At 37.0% G+C, this 16,897-nt stretch overlaps 1 protein-coding gene across 1 annotated transcript; it reads right to left on the bottom strand.

Moving 5' to 3' along the window:
• Nucleotides 1-15,051: 15,051 nt before the first annotated feature.
• LOC5564447 (enkurin) lies at nt 15,052-16,242 on the bottom strand. Its single transcript, XM_001648744.2, has 2 exons — nt 15,476-16,242; nt 15,052-15,408 (listed from the first exon to the last, which is right to left on the bottom strand). Exons 1-2 carry the CDS (start codon nt 16,079-16,081, stop codon nt 15,202-15,204), a joined length of 813 nt encoding a protein of 270 aa, XP_001648794.1. The 5' UTR covers nt 16,082-16,242; the 3' UTR covers nt 15,052-15,201.
• Between the last annotated feature and the right edge of the window lie 655 nt (nt 16,243-16,897).

Here is a 16,897-nt window from a genome sequence, read left to right as displayed (position 1 = left end):
AAAGAGTGATAAAACTAATTTTTTAACTTAAAATCGCTTGAGCCACTATTGGTACACGTGTTCCAGTAGTTGCGCTAGTGCTCCAGTAGTAGACGTTTGGGAATTATACAAGGAATTTTAAACAAAAGGGCAAATTTTTACACAGGTTTAACATTTTTCCCTTCGAACAGCAACTAATATCTTTCGAATGAAGCATTAGGAACATCTCTGGGACTTTTCTTCATTTTTATACATCCATTTTAAAAACTGCTTCCATCCGTTGATCCACTACTGGAACACGACGGCAACTATTGGTGCAAGGGAGCAAATTTTTTGCGTAAACTTAATTATTTATATGACTTTTTGATGAAATAAAAAGCTGAAATTTCGCAAATCGACTAAACTAGAGGCGATCTATCCACCAAAAATAGCACATATCGTTTTTATCAAAAAATGTACGTTTTATTCCATAGTCCAATCTACTGGTACATTACAACCATTGGCACCGGCACCCTAGGTACAATTTCTATTTTAGCTTTGTTCACTTGCAGAAAGTTTTAAAATAAGAAGATCGATTTTGTACGTTTATTACTTCAGCAAGCCTTTGAAATCGTGAGTAGGGGCACAAGCTGACAATTATGCCAGCCATGCTTGGATTTCGACATGTGTCACCTAAAACTACTCGTTCATAGCAATCGCTAGAACCAGAGACGGACAAGAAACAGTTTCCCTAAGCTTTCATTCTTCTATCATTACATCACGCCTTTCCTTACGTCTGATACTTAGGAGTTAGATAAAACACTAGCAAATCAATATTTAGCAGATGTAACAAAAGAGGAAAAGTTTGTTGTCATTACTCTTTACTTCTAATACAAATTTTTATAAAAAAATGTAGTTGCCGAGATCCTAAAATTGAAACTAATGGAAACTATCCATAAACTAAAACAAAAGCAGAGTTAAGGAAAATATTACAAGAACTACAATTGCAGTTTGCAAAGTTTGGTCTTAAAATTATTGGCGAGAAAAATAGGTTTTCGGATTAAATATCCAAATGATGAAGCTTAAGGTGGAGATGCATCGAAGCCAAACCTCAAATTTTCTAGGGCACGGATCTGGAGAACGGAACAACCGTTTGAGCTGAAAACTTAATCGATTGGTCACTTGCTGGTGATGACCAATCGATTAAGTTTTCAGCTAAATTGGATGTTCGGTTCTCCAGATTTGTGCTCTTGAAAATTTTAGGATTGGCTTCGATTCATCTTCACCTTAACCCACAAAAGAAATTATTTTCAATAGTAACATATTCAAAGGCAGCGACAGTTTATCTAGAAATATGTCTGGCAACGTAACCTAACTTGTAAGCAAAGGTCAGCGTGTACATCCATCCGGGAAAAGCGGGAAAAACCCGTGAAATGATCGGGAAATATCCGGGAATTTGGAAAACACCGGGAAAATATTATTTTAAACATAATAGGATGCCGGTGCCATTAGTGGACTACTTAAGGTGAAGATAAATGGAAGCCAAAGTTCAAATTTTCAAGAGCACGGATCTGGAGAACCAAACATCCATTTAAGCTAAAAATCTAATCGATTGGTCACTAGCTGATGGTGACCAATCGATTAGATTTTCAGCTCAAACGGGTGTTTGGTTCTCCAGATCCGTGCTCTTGAAAATTTGAACTTTGGCTTCGATTCATCTTCATCTTAAGCTATAACCCAGACAACCAGAAATCGCATGAAAGTTCACGTTATAACTCGTTTATTCATACACTGAACGAAAGCTTCTGTCGTCAAATGAATGATTTGTAATTCACATTGGTCCCAAACTCCATATTCTTCAATTTGAATGAATACGAAGGAATATGCTGCATCCATTGTCAATTGAATAAAAATCATCCAATTCTAAGATGAAGTCCAATCTATTTTCGTATGACTATAATCAGGTAGTTGAGTTATGCTAATCAAAATGAATAACATCGGACTTTTGACGGATTGTAATTTCTGCTATGACCCAATTCGAAAATCATTCAATTATTGTCTTGACTATCATACAGAAGATTAATGATCCTAGATAGAAAATCATCCTTGTTGACAGTTTAAGTTTAATGGCGGCAGCAGCGTGATCACTTCGAAACTTCTTCGAGAATTCTACAGGTAATTGCACTTTACGATGGCATAATCAACATTTATATCGTTTCATAGCATTTGTTCACTCTTAAAGGCTCGATTCAACGGGTGCCTAAACCACAAACAGCTTAAGTTCGAGCATTTCGGTTCCAGAATCAACAACTCTTAGCATGTACGCTTCAGCATCTTTTCCAGCTACTAAGAACAGTTATTGTGTTATGACCACTTATTTGTTACAGTGCCAATAAAACTGCATAGAAATGGGGAATATTCGACTATCTGTTTTATTTAATTGTTTAAAATTATAAATTACCATGTAATGAGGTTTGTTTACATCATTGAATGATAATCATTCGATTTTTTGCAGCTTCTAGAGGGATTGAAATCATATTAAGATTGGATGATTTTCATTCGGGGCGATATGTAAACAGATGATTTCAACGCAGATGAAAATCATCCTGAATGTGTCTGAAAATAGGTATGGGGCTCGGATGAGGCAGAAATCATTCAATTTGTTGCGGGAGATTTCGTTCAGTGTACTAATTATATCAAACTCGCAAAACACCGGGGATAAACTCGTCAAATTGATGAGTTTCCTCGCATAAAACACGTTTTTTCTGAGTTCATTTGCACATTTTGTTTCGCCTCTTACACTCGTACAAAGTAAGTCGAATCAATTCGTAGCAGCTGTCAAATCAACATTTGTTATCATAAGTTAAGTCGCATAAGATCACAGGTTAGTTCGGTGGAATATTTAAACACTCGCATTGTATGTTATTATTCATCACATAATATATGCACGCATATCGTCTCTACTTTTGTACGTAGAAAGCCTTTTCGCGACATCTTATAAGTGAAATTTTGCACATACATTTTGGTTGTCTGGGAAAAAATCATAACAATATAACGAGAAGTCTCAACAGAGATCTTTTGGCGTCAACAGAAAAATTTCGACCTCTACTATATGTGAAAAATTTAAAAGCTATTTTTTTAACATAAAATCGCTTGAGCTACTATTGGTACACGTGTTCCAGTAGCTGCGCTAGTGCTCCAGTAGTAGACGTTCGGGAATGATATAAGGAATTTTAACAAAATGGTAAATTTTTACATAGGTTAAACATATTTCCCTCGGAACAGCAACTAATAAGCATAAAGACCATCTCTAGGGCTTTTCTTCGTTTTTATATATCCATTTTAAAAACTGCTTCCATCCGTTGATCCACTACTGGAACACGCCGGCAACTACTGGTGCAAGGGAGCAATTTTTTGCATAAACTTAATTATGTATATGACTTTTTGATAAAATAAAAAGCTGAAATTTGGCAAATCGACTAAACTAGAGGCGATCTATCAACCAAAAAAAGCACATGTCGTTTTTATCAAAAAAATGAACGTTTCGATTGTTCTAAAAGTAAGCATAACCACATCTACGAACTTAGAAGCCGTTGAATTAACTAAAATACTGTTGTTGTTTTGGAGGGACTTTAACCCGAAGGTCATTCGTCCCTTTAGCTAAAATACTATTAATGGGTTATTTGCATTGCCAGCTGAAAGTTTGTTGTTCGGGAACAGAATTGAGCTACAGTCAACCCTCCATGAGTCGATATTGAAGGGACCATCGACTCATGGAAATATCGAGTCATGGAACAACAATGCTGTGGAAAGCCGTTTGAGGGGACCATCATAGTAATCATGAAATTTGATTTTTAATATGGTTCCATGAGTCGATATCGAGTAATAGAACATCGACTCATGGAGGTTTAACTGTATATTCGAACTGAAATTGTAGGTTAGTCAGCCTTATACTACAAAGAAATTTACTAGTCCTTGACGAGATTCTTGGCCAAATCTTTGATAGAGTGCTTGGACGATGCAATTTTGGATTTATGTCAAAAGTGTTATTCAGCTTTTTATGAGAATAATAAAATGTATTTGGAGATATCGTTTCTGTTATAAACATCTCTCCTAGGATTCAACATCAGTTTTACCAGATCAAGATTTTCTCAAGAAACCAGCCATGAGCCTAAAGCATAATTCCGGTAGCATTCAAAGATGGATAATTTTACCATCAGTTTTTAAAATGTTTTTAGCAACCGGGAAAAACCGGGATTTGAAAAATTGATTTTAAGGTATTTGGAGGTATTTGAATTTTAATGCCCAAAATGTCTGTTATAACAAATAAGCAGGATAGCAGGGCTGGTAGTGAGTCACATTTTAGTAGTCTGTTCACTTTTCTTCTACCTGGGTACTAAAAAATCACTATTTTTAATAAAAAGTCACTAATGGGGATTTTTTTATTACCGTACGGGTTTGGGCCGAAGGGTCTCAGATTTTCATGAAACTTTTTCCACAGACAGGGCTCATGGATATATGAATAAAAAAAAATGAGAAAAATTCAGGGTCGCCTAGTTTTCCGGAAGACTCAGGTGGAAATTTTTTGTTTTCCCTTGACACTACTTACTTTGAAAAATCATAACTCAAGAACAAAGCATCGTAGAAACAAAGTTTTTATATGAAAATTTAAGCAAATTTTCTCAAAAATCAAAAAAAAAAATATGAACTGGAAAAAGTTTTCCACAAAATTTTCCACCGTTGGGAAAATTCGTAAAGAAAAGCCGGAAAACTATGCCCGAACTCGTAAAAAATTTCCAAAAAAATATTTTCGAGAAGGTAATTTTATAAGCTTTAATCACTGAAATTTTTGGAATGCACTTTTTTCGTTTTTGAGTTATGGCCAATTTTGTGAAAAATGTCCAGATGTGCCATATAAGACTTTTCTTTGAAAAATCATAACTCAAGAACGAAACATTGTAGAAACAAAGTTTTTATATGAAAATTTAAGCAAATTTTCTCAGAAATAAAAAAAAATATGAACTGGAAAAAGTTTTCCACAAAATTTTCCACCGTTGGGGAAATTCATAAAGAAAAGCTGGAAAATCTATGCCCGAACTCGCGGAAATTTTTTAATATAATATTTTTAAGAAAGAAACTTTATAAACTTCAATTCTGGTAACTTTTAGGATGTACTTTTCTTTAGTTCCTGATCTATGGTCAATTTTGTAAAAAATGCAAAGATGTGCCATACATGCCTTTTCGTTTAAAAATCATGACTCAAGACTCATCATGACTTGTCGAACCGGATTCAAATTATCACAAAAATATAAAATTTTTGAAATGGAATCAGTTTCCCAGGACATTTTTCACTGTTTATGAAAACAAATAATGAAAACCCGATTAGCTATTCCAGCTTTCAAACAAAGTATATTTGAAAAGAGCGATCAATAAGATCCAATCGTACAATATTTTTCAATACGCTCATTTTTCGTTCCTAAAACATGATCAAATATTGCTAGGATGAGCTGTTTGAACCATACAGTGAGAGGCAAAATAAAGTGCCCACCTTACCAGTTTTCGAATTTCTCTTATTGATTTGGTTCAAATTAAAGTTAACACACCTAAATCTTTTGTGATATTTTATTTTTGATGTTCTTTTAAAGTTGCACTTACGAAATTTTGATAAAAAAAAAGAATTTTACTTAAAGAAAAAGAAAATCAATTTGTATTGAAAAAAAAGTAGTGACAAAAATAAGTGCCCACTTCCTTCTTGGCCCCAGAAAAGATGATTTAAGAAAAATAAAAAGCAATTTAATAGTTAATGTGTCCTCCTTTGGCCTTAAGGACTTGCTGGAGGCTCTTCGGCATGCTTTTCACCAGGTTTTGTAGGTGTTGTGGATCTAGTTCTTCCCAGGCGCGCTCCAAGGCTTCAAAATAATTATTTTTGTTGGTAACACCAGTTTTTTCAACCCTGGCATCGAGAATCGCCCACAAATTCTCGATGGGGTTGAGGTCTGGGCTTTGTGGAGGCCATTCCAGCGGTTTAATCCGACAAGACCGGAAAAAAGACTTGGTCTTCTTTCCAGTATGCTTCGGGTCGTTGTTCTAGAGAAATATGAATTTCTCTTCAAGGCCCGTCTGGATCAGCGAAACCTCCAGATTTTCCAGCAAGATGTTAATGTAGGAATCTGCCATCATTATTCCGTCGATTTTCACGAGGTTTTCTACTCCACTCCATGAAAAACACCCCCAGACCATCACATTTCCTCCTCCATGCTTCACCGTTCCTTGGATGTGGTGCTCTGCATCACACACGAGCCCGCCGCTCTCGGTTAGACAGCTCGAGCTTCAGGAGCGCCACATCCAAGGAACGGTGACGCATGGAAGTGTGATGTGATGAAATGTGATGGTCTGGGGGTGTTTTTCATGGAGTGGAGTAGGAAGCGTCGTGAAAATCGACGGAATAATGACGGCAGATTCCTACATTAACATCTTGCTGGAAAATCTGGAGGTTTCGCTGATCCAGACGGGCCTTGAAGAGAAATTCATATTTCTCTAGAACAACGACCCGAAGCATACTGGAAAGAAGACCAAGTCTTTCTTCCGGTCTTGTCGGATTAAACCGCTGGAATGGCCTCCACAAAGCCCAGACCTCAACCCCATCGAGAATTTGTGGGCGATTCTCGATGCTAGGGTTGAAAAAACTGGTGTTACCAACAAAAATAATTATTTTGAAGCCTTGGAGCGCGCCTGGGAAGAACTAGATCCACAACACCTACAAAACCTGGTGAAAAGCATGCCGAAGAGCCTCCAGCAAGTCCTTAAGGCCAAAGGAGGACACATTAACTATTAAATTGCTTTTTATTTTTCTTAAATCATCTTTTCTGGGGCCAAGAAGGAAGTGGGCACTTATTTTTGTCACTACTTTTTTTTCAATACAAATTGATTTTCTTTTTCTTTAAGTAAAATTCTTTTTTTAATCAAAATTTCGTAAGTGCAACTTTAAAAGAACATCAAAAATAAAATATCACATAAGATTTAGGTGTGTTAACTTTAATTTGAACCAAATCAATGAGAGAAATTCGAAAACTGGTAAGGTGGGCACTTTATTTTGCCTCTCACTGTATATTTACAAATTTATAAGTTCATAAACAAAATTTCTTAAGAACGAAACTACATAGAAACAAAGTTTTCTTCAATCAGAATGTAGGCAATTTTTTCCTGTTAGGTAACTACAAAATTGACAGTTAAATAAATGGGTAGACAATATGACAAATAGGTATTTACCAATTCAAATTTAAAGCGTTGAAATGGCTTGAGAATCATAAGTTTACCAAAAAATAACAAAAAACAGTGAGAAAGTGCAAGTGTTGTCTATCAGCTGTATATTCCTCGTTATTAATTTTTGGAAAGTGAAAAAAGTTTTCCCGAAGCTGTTGAAATGGACAAAGTTCAATATTACGAATACAATTCTTTATGCTGTAACCCCTTCGGACTGGACGGCCACAAATCAGTAAGGACAAATCTACAATCGATCAGCCAAGGCCTCATCAGTAAGCTTCATTCGAATGGAGTTCGGTGGATTACGGAAAAGATGAAAATTTGCGTGAAGTGCTCCATTACCGGTGACCATAAGGCTCTCGTAACGGATCTTCCAGAAGCAATGGCGTTTGAGGAACAAGTTTCACCACCATCTTCGTTGGCGTCGCCAAAGGAAACTCCTTCCTCGGGTGAGTCAGTTGGTGCTATAAATAATGTACAAAAAATACAAGAGCTTGCTAAATTCTTGGAAATTTCTTTTCAAGTAAAATCTTCACGTTTGGATGCTTCTAGTAGTAACTATCGCAATGCTTCTATGGACGAAATGTTCAATCAAATTTTGAGTAAAATAAAGACTTGGTTTCCACCTAATATTGTCGATGTTACAGAGGATTTTAATTCCGTTTTATTAAATTTGAGCTCAGCTGTTACAAAAGCCGAACCTGACAAGCAAATTGAACTTCTAAAATTACTTCCTAGGAATTGGTCATATGCCAAAGTTAAAGCTCATTTTAACGTGTCTCAACACGTTATAACTGAATCAAAAAAATACAATTTAGGGATTCAACCACTTTCAAAAGTAGGACGACCCTCGCATGGATCAGATGTCCAAGACATAGTTTCAAATTTTTACCTAAGGGATGATATCAGTCGGCCATTTCCTGGCTTGAAAGATACCATATCTATTAAGTTACCCAATGGAGTGCGCCAAAATGTTCAAAAACGCCTTTTGCTTGACCCTTTGGATACTTTATATAAACAATATTTGGAAACCTGTAAGAGTGAACAGGAATCTGTCTCATTCACATCGTTCTGGAAACTTAAACCAAAACAATGTGTTTATACAAAGGATTCATCGGCCATGAATGTTTGTGTTTGCATGATACATGAGAATATGAAATTCATGGTTGATGCATTGAAAAAAACTAATTGCTTTGAAGTTCATAAAACAGAAAAAAAAACTTAACACCTTTTTGACTAGTCAAATGATATGTCCAGATAGTACAGATGATTGTTACTTGAGGTCCTGTGAGGATTGTAAATTAAAGAAATTAGATTTTGTTGCCAATCGCTTAGATGAAAACAACGTTGAAGAAGTTAAGTATTGTTTTTGGATTATTTCTCCTCGTTGTAAAATTATCAACAAAGAGGAAAATGTAAATGATTTTATAGAAAACTTGACAAATCTCACAGAGAAGTTTCTTGTGCATCAATTCAAAGTAGATAAACACAATAAATTTATAAGAGCTTAAAAGGAATCACTAGCTGAAAACAAAGAAATAATGTGCCAGATGGATTTCGCGGAAAATTATTCGTGCGTGATACAAGATTCCATTCAAAGCCATTACTTTGTACGACCTCAAGTAACAATACATCCATTTGTAATTTATTACAAAGACAAATCTTCGATCAAATTCTTAAATTTTGTTGTAATTGCTGACATAAAAAAGCATAACACGACGTCAGTTTATGCTTTTCAAACAAAACTAATTTCAAGATTGAAAAATAAATTTCCTGAGCTTGAAAAAATCATTTATCTTTCTGATGGTTGCGGAGAGCAGTACAAAAATAAATCAAATTTCAAAAATGTATGCAACCATGAAAATGATTTTAAAATTAGAGCAGAATGGCACTTTTTCCCAACCTCACATGGAAAAGGTCCATGTGATGGTATCGGTGGCAATATTAAGCGAATGGCTAGAGATGCTAGTATTAGAAAGTCAGCGGAAATTAATAACGCCAAACAATTTTTTGACTGGGCTGTGTCGCAAAAGGTGAAAGACCAATTTAAAAAAGATTGGGAATTCATCTATGCAACTGAAAATGACTATTCAGAGGCTGAAAAATTACTTCAGGAGAGATTTTCTAACCTTGTTCCAATTCCTGGAACAAAAAAATATCATTCATTTATTCCAAAAGACGAACGAAGCATCTTTGCGAGTGAATTCTTAGATGCACATGAAAACCAAGAAAATACAGCATGCTTTGTTCTTAATTCTACAAAGAAACGAAAATCTTCTGGTGGTAGCAACCAAAGGCAATCTTCCCGGTTGAAAAAGTAGATAGTTTTAAGATAAAATGTAAGTTATGTACTGAATAATTGAATAAATAAAATTAAAGAAAAATATAAAAAGAATCTTATTTGTTCCATAGAAAAGAAAGAATCCCTTGGAATGGAAAAGAAACAGTTTTTTCTGCTTTGCTTAACGGTGTAATGTTTCATGAAAAATATAATCCAATCCGACTTATACTTCATTAAACCCAATCCCATATCGTTTCTTTCAGATCTTTTAGAAAATTTTCAATTGCTTTGATAAAAAAACCTTGTTTTTCTGATGCTTCGATTGAAATATGGGTTTTCAAAGAAAAGGCTAATATGGTCATTTTTCACAAAATTGACCATAACTCAGGAACAAAAAAAAGTACATCCTAAAAGTTACTAGAATTGAAGTTTATAAAGTTTCCTTCTCAAAAATATTTTAATAAAAATTTTCCGCAAGTTCGGGCATAGATTTTCCAGCTTTTCTTTATGAATTTCCCTAACGGTGGAAAATTTTGTGGAAAACTTTTTCCAGTTCATATTTTTTTTTGGATTTCTGAGAAAATTTGCTTAAATTTTCATATAAAAACTTTGTTTCTACAATGTTTCGTTCTTGAGTTATGATTTTTCAAAGAAAAGTCTTATATGGCACATCTGGACATTTTTCATTTGGCCATAAAAAAAAGTGCATTCCAAAAATTTCAGTGATTAAAGCTTATAAAATTACCTTCTCGAAAATATTTTTTTGAAAATTTTCCACGAGTTCGGGCATAGTTTTTCCGGCTTTTCTTTACGAATTTTCCCAACGGTGGAAAATTTTGTGAAAAACTTTTTCCAGTTCATATTTTTTTTGGATTTTTGAGAAAATATGCTTAAATTTTCATATAAAAACTTTGTTTCTACGATGCTTTGTTCTTGAGTTATGATTTTTCAAAGTAAGTAGTGTCAAGGGAAAACAAAAAATTTCCACCTGAGTGTTCCGGAAAACTAGGCGACCCTGAATTTTTCTCAATTTTTTTTTATTCATATATCCATGAGCCCTGTCTGTGGAAAAAGTTTCATGAAAATCTGAGACCCTTCGGCCCAATCCCCAACAGTTCGAAATTGTCGCTTCGGCTGCTCCCTTCTAAGGCGAGAATTCTGTGCCAGACCCGACAGATCGAATCTATCGCTTTGGCAACTCGTTTTTAACGAGTTTCATATCTTTGAACTCACATTTTTTTGAAACGAAATTATTGATGTCGGAGACAAAACTCTTCAAGCATCTTCAACAGCAACGGATGTTCTTATTCTTCAAGTCTTCGTCTTTTCCGGAATTACGCGGGTCCTTTCGTCGCCAATGTGATGTTTTCCCATCTGTACTCCTTGACTGCTTCAGTAATAATGAGTGGCACCCGTGGAAACCAAAAGCACGGCCTGCTTATCCGCTTTAACGAAGGTACGGTGCTGCCATTTGGAAAAAGTTTACTCTATGCGTGAAACGTCGAAAATTTACTCCGGCAAGGTATAGGAAGTGAAATTTCAAATGCTTATATAAAATTAATTACAATAGCTATTTAAATTCTTTTCAGTACATGTTGATAGACTATTGATGGGCTACATTATAGACACATTATTTTGATTTTTATATTTTTTCCTCAATCTTCTGCGGATTCTATAGCTTATCATATATGTAACCCCGTACACTAAACAGAATTTAATCAAATTTAGTTTTGATTTTTTTAGAAGCATTTGAAAATTGACTTCCTATGCTTTGCCATGTAAATAAATCGGAGCTTCACGCATAGGGTCAACTGTGGTAATTGCCTCCGTCATCGCGAATTGATATGCAGATCTACCACAGTTGCCCTGTACAAGCTGGAGCTGGTCAAGGATCTGACGGTACACGTGGCATGGGAGTAGAACAGTTTTCAACTGTGGCATTGTTGATTGGGCATCTCTCTGCTGACGGCATGAAGTGGCAGAAAAATAAAGCGACAGGCATACAGTTTGAAGAAGAAACATGGAGAAATGTATTCCCTGAATTCAGATGAAAGGTAGCACGATTGTGTGCTCGAGCTGGTTCACTCAGATAACTGTGGGCCAATTGAGACCACATCGTTGGGAGGCAGCAGATATTTCCTGACATTCATAGATGATGCGAGTAGGAAGGCATTTGTATATTTTTTGAAATTAAAGACGGACGTTTTGAAAGCATTCGAAGATTTTGTGTCTTTTGTCGAGCACCAAACGGGAGAGCGAATAAAGCGGATCAGAACGGACAACGGCAAGGAGTCTGTTAATCGTGTGATGCGACAGTGCTTGTGTCGAGCTAGAATCCAACACGAGACAACGGTACCGTACAATCCGGGGAAGAATCGGCTTGCAGAACGTATGAATCGAACGTTGGTGGAGCGCGAAGAGTATGCTGTTTGATGCCGGGCTTGGAAAGCGATTCTGCGCGAAAGCGGTATCTACTGTTTCGTACATCGTCATCCGTTCCACAATAGTTTTTTTTCGATTTTTATGGTTTTAATCATTTTAAAATATACCTCATGTATTATATTATTATGATCCTTAATTGAAATTGAACTAAAATTTAAATTTCTATGACTTTTATGACGGAAAACTGGTTGAAGTCAAAAAAGTGAAAAATGTTACAATAAAATAAAGTACATAATTTATAATTTAGGAATGCAATATTTCCCCAAAGTTACGCACTATCTGAAAGCTAGTGGTTCAACACTTTAATCGAGCATGAGGATGGAAAAAAATATTTGGTTGAAGTTTTAATAGTATTGAATATTGCACTTTAGTAATTTTGATGATTTTTAACATGAAAAACAACTCTTGTCGCGTCATGTCGCCGCCATTTCGAATATTGCACATCAAAATGCATCCTTAGATCTTACAAAAAACGTTTAAATTTTTTGCAGAAATTTGCTGATTTGCAAGTTAGAGCTATTTGAATAATTCAATATTTTCATATATTTTGAAGATATTTTTCATACAAAGTTTATTTAAAATATATTTTACCACTGTTCATACACATTTTGATCAAACTCGTTCAAATACAAACAAAAAATGTGCTTTCAGCCTAGTTTGATAACATTTTTAATGAAAAAACCTTTTTTCAAAAAAGTTACGTAATATGTGAATAACCCCTTCTGATACAATAAAAACGCCAAATAACATATTAGGTTTACACATTTCATCGATTTAGGCAATAAAACTAGTTTTGGCCAAACATCATTTTTTTCCGACCATTGTGCGTTCACCGATAAAAGGTCTACAAGTCACACCTGAAGAGAGGTTCACGAAAAAGCGTCCCGATTTGTTGCACCTACGTGTTTTTGGAAGCGAGGTCATGGTGTATGTTCCAAAGGAAAAGAGAAGGAAATGGGACGAGAAATTATAGCGTTGCATCTTCATGGGCCACGCAGGACGTACCAGTAAGTCGTGACCTGATATTTATAAAGGAAGGTCAAGTTACGTCGAGAGAGGAAGATCCCACCCAAGAAACACCTATCGAAATGGTTGTGCAGAACGAGATATAGGTTGCAGAGGAAAAGGTCGTTGATGGTGAAGGAAATGATCTGCAGGTGCAAGATGTCGAGCTCAGTGAACTTGAGTTCGAGGAATCAGAAAACGTCGACAAGACGCTGACCGACTCTAAACTACAACCTGCTGCGCTTCCTCCACAATCAGAGGACCCGTAACAGTTAAAAGGTTGCAGTGCTAGGAAGTGCGTAACCCCAGGCAAGTATCGAGATTTTCAATTGGGTCTCAGTATTCTGACGAAAGTGCCCAAATTCCACAGCTTTGCGATGTACCAGGTTAAGCGAGCGTTTACCCTCAGACGTTTCAGGAAGCGATTTTGTACGAGGACAGCGGCCGCTGGAAAGACGCGATGGTCGAGGAGTATCGAGCACAGATGAAAAATCAGACCTGGGAGTTCGCCGAATATTCTGCTGGAAGAAAAGTACTCCGTTACAAGTAAGTGTATACGATCAAGAGCAATCCAGATAGATCCACCGAGCGGTACAAATCTCGCTTGGTGATTAAGGGCTACTCTTAAATCAAAGGTGTCGACTACGATGAAACCTGTTCGCCCATGGTCCGGTATGCTATCATCCGCTGTTTGATGTCGTTAGCTGCCAGGTTGGACCTGAAGATTCACCAGATGGATGCAGTAACCGCGTTTTTGCAAGGTAAACTGGGAGAGGAAGAAATTTATATGGAGCAGCCGGAAGGTTTCGTCAACCCTGATCGTCCGAGAAGTGTCTACAAGCTGAAGAAAGTGTTGTACGGACTGAAGCTAGCTAGTCGGAACCAGAAGCTGGATGGAGAATTGAAGAATTTTGGGCTAAAGCGATCGAAGTTTGACATGTGTGTTTATTACCGAATTGAAAACGGACAGATCCGGATAGTAGCAGTGTATGTCAACGACCTCCTTATATTTTCCAACAATCATCGTTGTGTGAACCATCTTAAGAAGCAGCTTACATCAAATCGTGATGAAGGATCTTGGATTAGCCAACAAAATCCTAGGCATCTAAGTGACGCGACAGAAGAAGACTGTGTGTGTCAAGAGCAGTACATTCAGCAGCCACTCGAAAGGTTCGGCATGGGAGAATGTGATCCAATTGGCGTGTTGCACGCGCCCGGCCTTTAGTTTTGCCGTAAATGCAGTCAGCCAGTTTAGCAGTGAACCAGACAAACCGCACTGGACGGCAGCGAAGCGCATTTTGCGGTACCTGAAAGGAACGAAGAAGATGAAAATTATTTACAGGAAACAAGGACACGAAAGTTTATCTGGCTTCAGTGATGCGGACTGGGAAAACGATGTCAAGATGCGGTGGTTCATCATGGGATGCGTTTTAATGAAGTCAACAACTGAAGCGGAGTATAGGGCGGTATCGGCAGCAGCGGAAGAATTAGGTGGCGAGGACTACGACAGGAGCTATCCGCATGAGAAGATTACAATCTTCTGCGACAACAAGAGCGCAATCTAGCGGAAAAGGAATTCGCTTATTCTCCACGCAGTAAGAAAATTCGCCATCATTTCGTGCGAGAGAAAATCGAAGAGAACGCGATCGATTTGCAACTAAAAATGCTTGAATATTACATGATCGTGTAAATTGAAAATAAATTTGATTGAAAAATAATGGATTGCTAGTTTGAATTTAGATTTATTTTGATGCTTCAAATATGTACATGAAAATAAACTTACATTTACAACATATTTTTAGCTGTGCTAGATCGGTGACTAGCATCTGTTTTGTAATTTTTGAAGGTACCTTCTTCATTTTGTACAACACTAGTGGAAAATTCTCGCTTTTCGCACACAGCATCAGCTCGGTACTGCTAGCAATGGCAATTCGAAAAGTGAACGTGTTAGAGAGATATAGAGTTATAGAAGAATAGGCATGAGGATCAACTGTTTCTAATTCGACAAAAAATATGAGTTGATTTGTTAATTGAAACAAACACCGGTTAAAATGTAGTCGATTACGAATTCGGATAATAGAAAAATAAATATCCAAATGACATTCTACTGTACGGAAGATTTTTTGAGTTTATTGCACAATTCACATACTACTGCTAAAAGTCGAAAGCACTCAGGGTCACACGCTAAATGTTAAGTTAGTAAAAAAGCTACAAAATAGAGAACACCACATCCTGGAACACACTATGTCTTATCACTTTTGCTTCGGCTGTTGTTGCTCTTCCTCATTGTCGCTGTACACGTAGATGTAAGGATTATTCTCCATCATCAAAATATCCTTCTCCAGCTCTTTCAGGCCCTTCTCCAGTTTGGCTTTGCGGATCATTTTCGGCACAGTGTCAATCAACAATGGAAGACTTTGGTACTCCCGCTGCAGATTTTCCCAGTTTTTCTTCAATCCCTGAAATTGGTAAAAAAACATGAATTTCAGGAACCTTAGATCTGTTTCTTTACCTCATCAAACTGACCTTCAACAGTTCCAATCGCTCTTCCTGAGAAATCGCCGCACAGGCGGATTTCTGTTCGGCCATCTTGTCCATCAGACGTTGCTTCTGCGCTTCCAGATCCTTCTTGCGGCGGTGGAGATATTCCGGGACCTTGCCGTACTTCGGTTGACACATGTAAACCGGTACCAGGCCCGATTTTTCCAGATCGTGGAAATCTCCCTTCCGTGTGTCCGCATAGCGTGGTCGAACCTTCTTCGGATTTGAGCAAACCACTTTCTTGATGTTTTCGACCTTGAAATCGACGCACTTCATCACCTGCTGTTGCGAAGCGGCCAGTTCTTCTTTCTTGGGGACAGGCGGTTTGTGAGTGACACACAGCCGCACCGGGGCCGATTTCGTAGCTCGAAAACGGATACCGCAGTTCTTTTTGAGAAATTCGTCCGGTTTTTGCAGGGGAATTTTGGCGAAGCCCATGGTCCGATGGGCATCTTTGCTGGATTTGGTCTCACGGCGGACCTGGTGTTCGAAGCGCGAGTGATATAGCGGAGGTTTTGGTGGACGTTCCGGCGGTTTCTTTTCCACGTTGTAGATGTTTTCATTATGGTGATAAATGTTGATTATGGACATGATGGAGGGATCCTATGATGAACGAAAAGAGATTTAAGTTTTAAAACCGAAATAGATGGAAGAGCTCGATAATCTGATGGGAAAGTACTAGACGTTGTGTGCAAACTGCAGGGTCGAGTGTCAAATTATTTGGAACAATTAAACAAAGGCTAGCTGCATAGCAACGGTTGATCGTGAAGGGCAAACAGAGAAAAGCCGCGGAGTTTGAATTTGGCGCGAAAGTTCCTGGACATGCGCAATAACGTTGCCATTCTATTTGAAAGGTGGTCAAGGCGTCCGAATCTGCTATGCGTATGTAGAGCAAGGTATGGCAAAAGCACGACCTTAGTAGAATAATCAACATTCCAGGAAATCTAGATCAGTTGAAAAGTAATAAATACTACACAGTGGAACGCTAATCTGTTGCCTATTTATCCATCTTCTATTTATCCATTTCTAGTTACAGGTATACCTCGATTTAGTGGACCCTCGATTATATAGACCCTCAATTTTATGTACTTCGATTTTATGTACATATTACCTAGATTCTATGGACATCTAAATTTCATGTTTTTTTAATGATGTTCAACCAATTCTAAACATGTGTCCTGTAAATTCAATTATTTTTAAGTTTTTTTTTTCGATCTAATGCAAAGTTAAAATGCGTAGGTGGTACTCTTATAGAACAGTAAATGATGCATCCCTATCGAAGTTATTAACGACAACTTTTTAAGAAAAAAGCACCACAATCATTTAAAGCATAGGGAACCGTAAGTATTCATTTCAATTTGCAAAACTTTCTCGACCTACCCTCACATTTGATCGCCAATAGAGTGG

The sequence above is a fragment of the Aedes aegypti genome, chromosome 2, assembly GCF_002204515.2.
Source record: "Aedes aegypti strain LVP_AGWG chromosome 2, AaegL5.0 Primary Assembly, whole genome shotgun sequence".
NCBI lineage: Eukaryota > Metazoa > Arthropoda > Insecta > Diptera > Culicidae > Aedes > Aedes aegypti.
The sequence above is the reverse complement of the archived record's forward strand: the minus strand, read 5'-3'. Positions and strand labels throughout refer to the sequence as shown.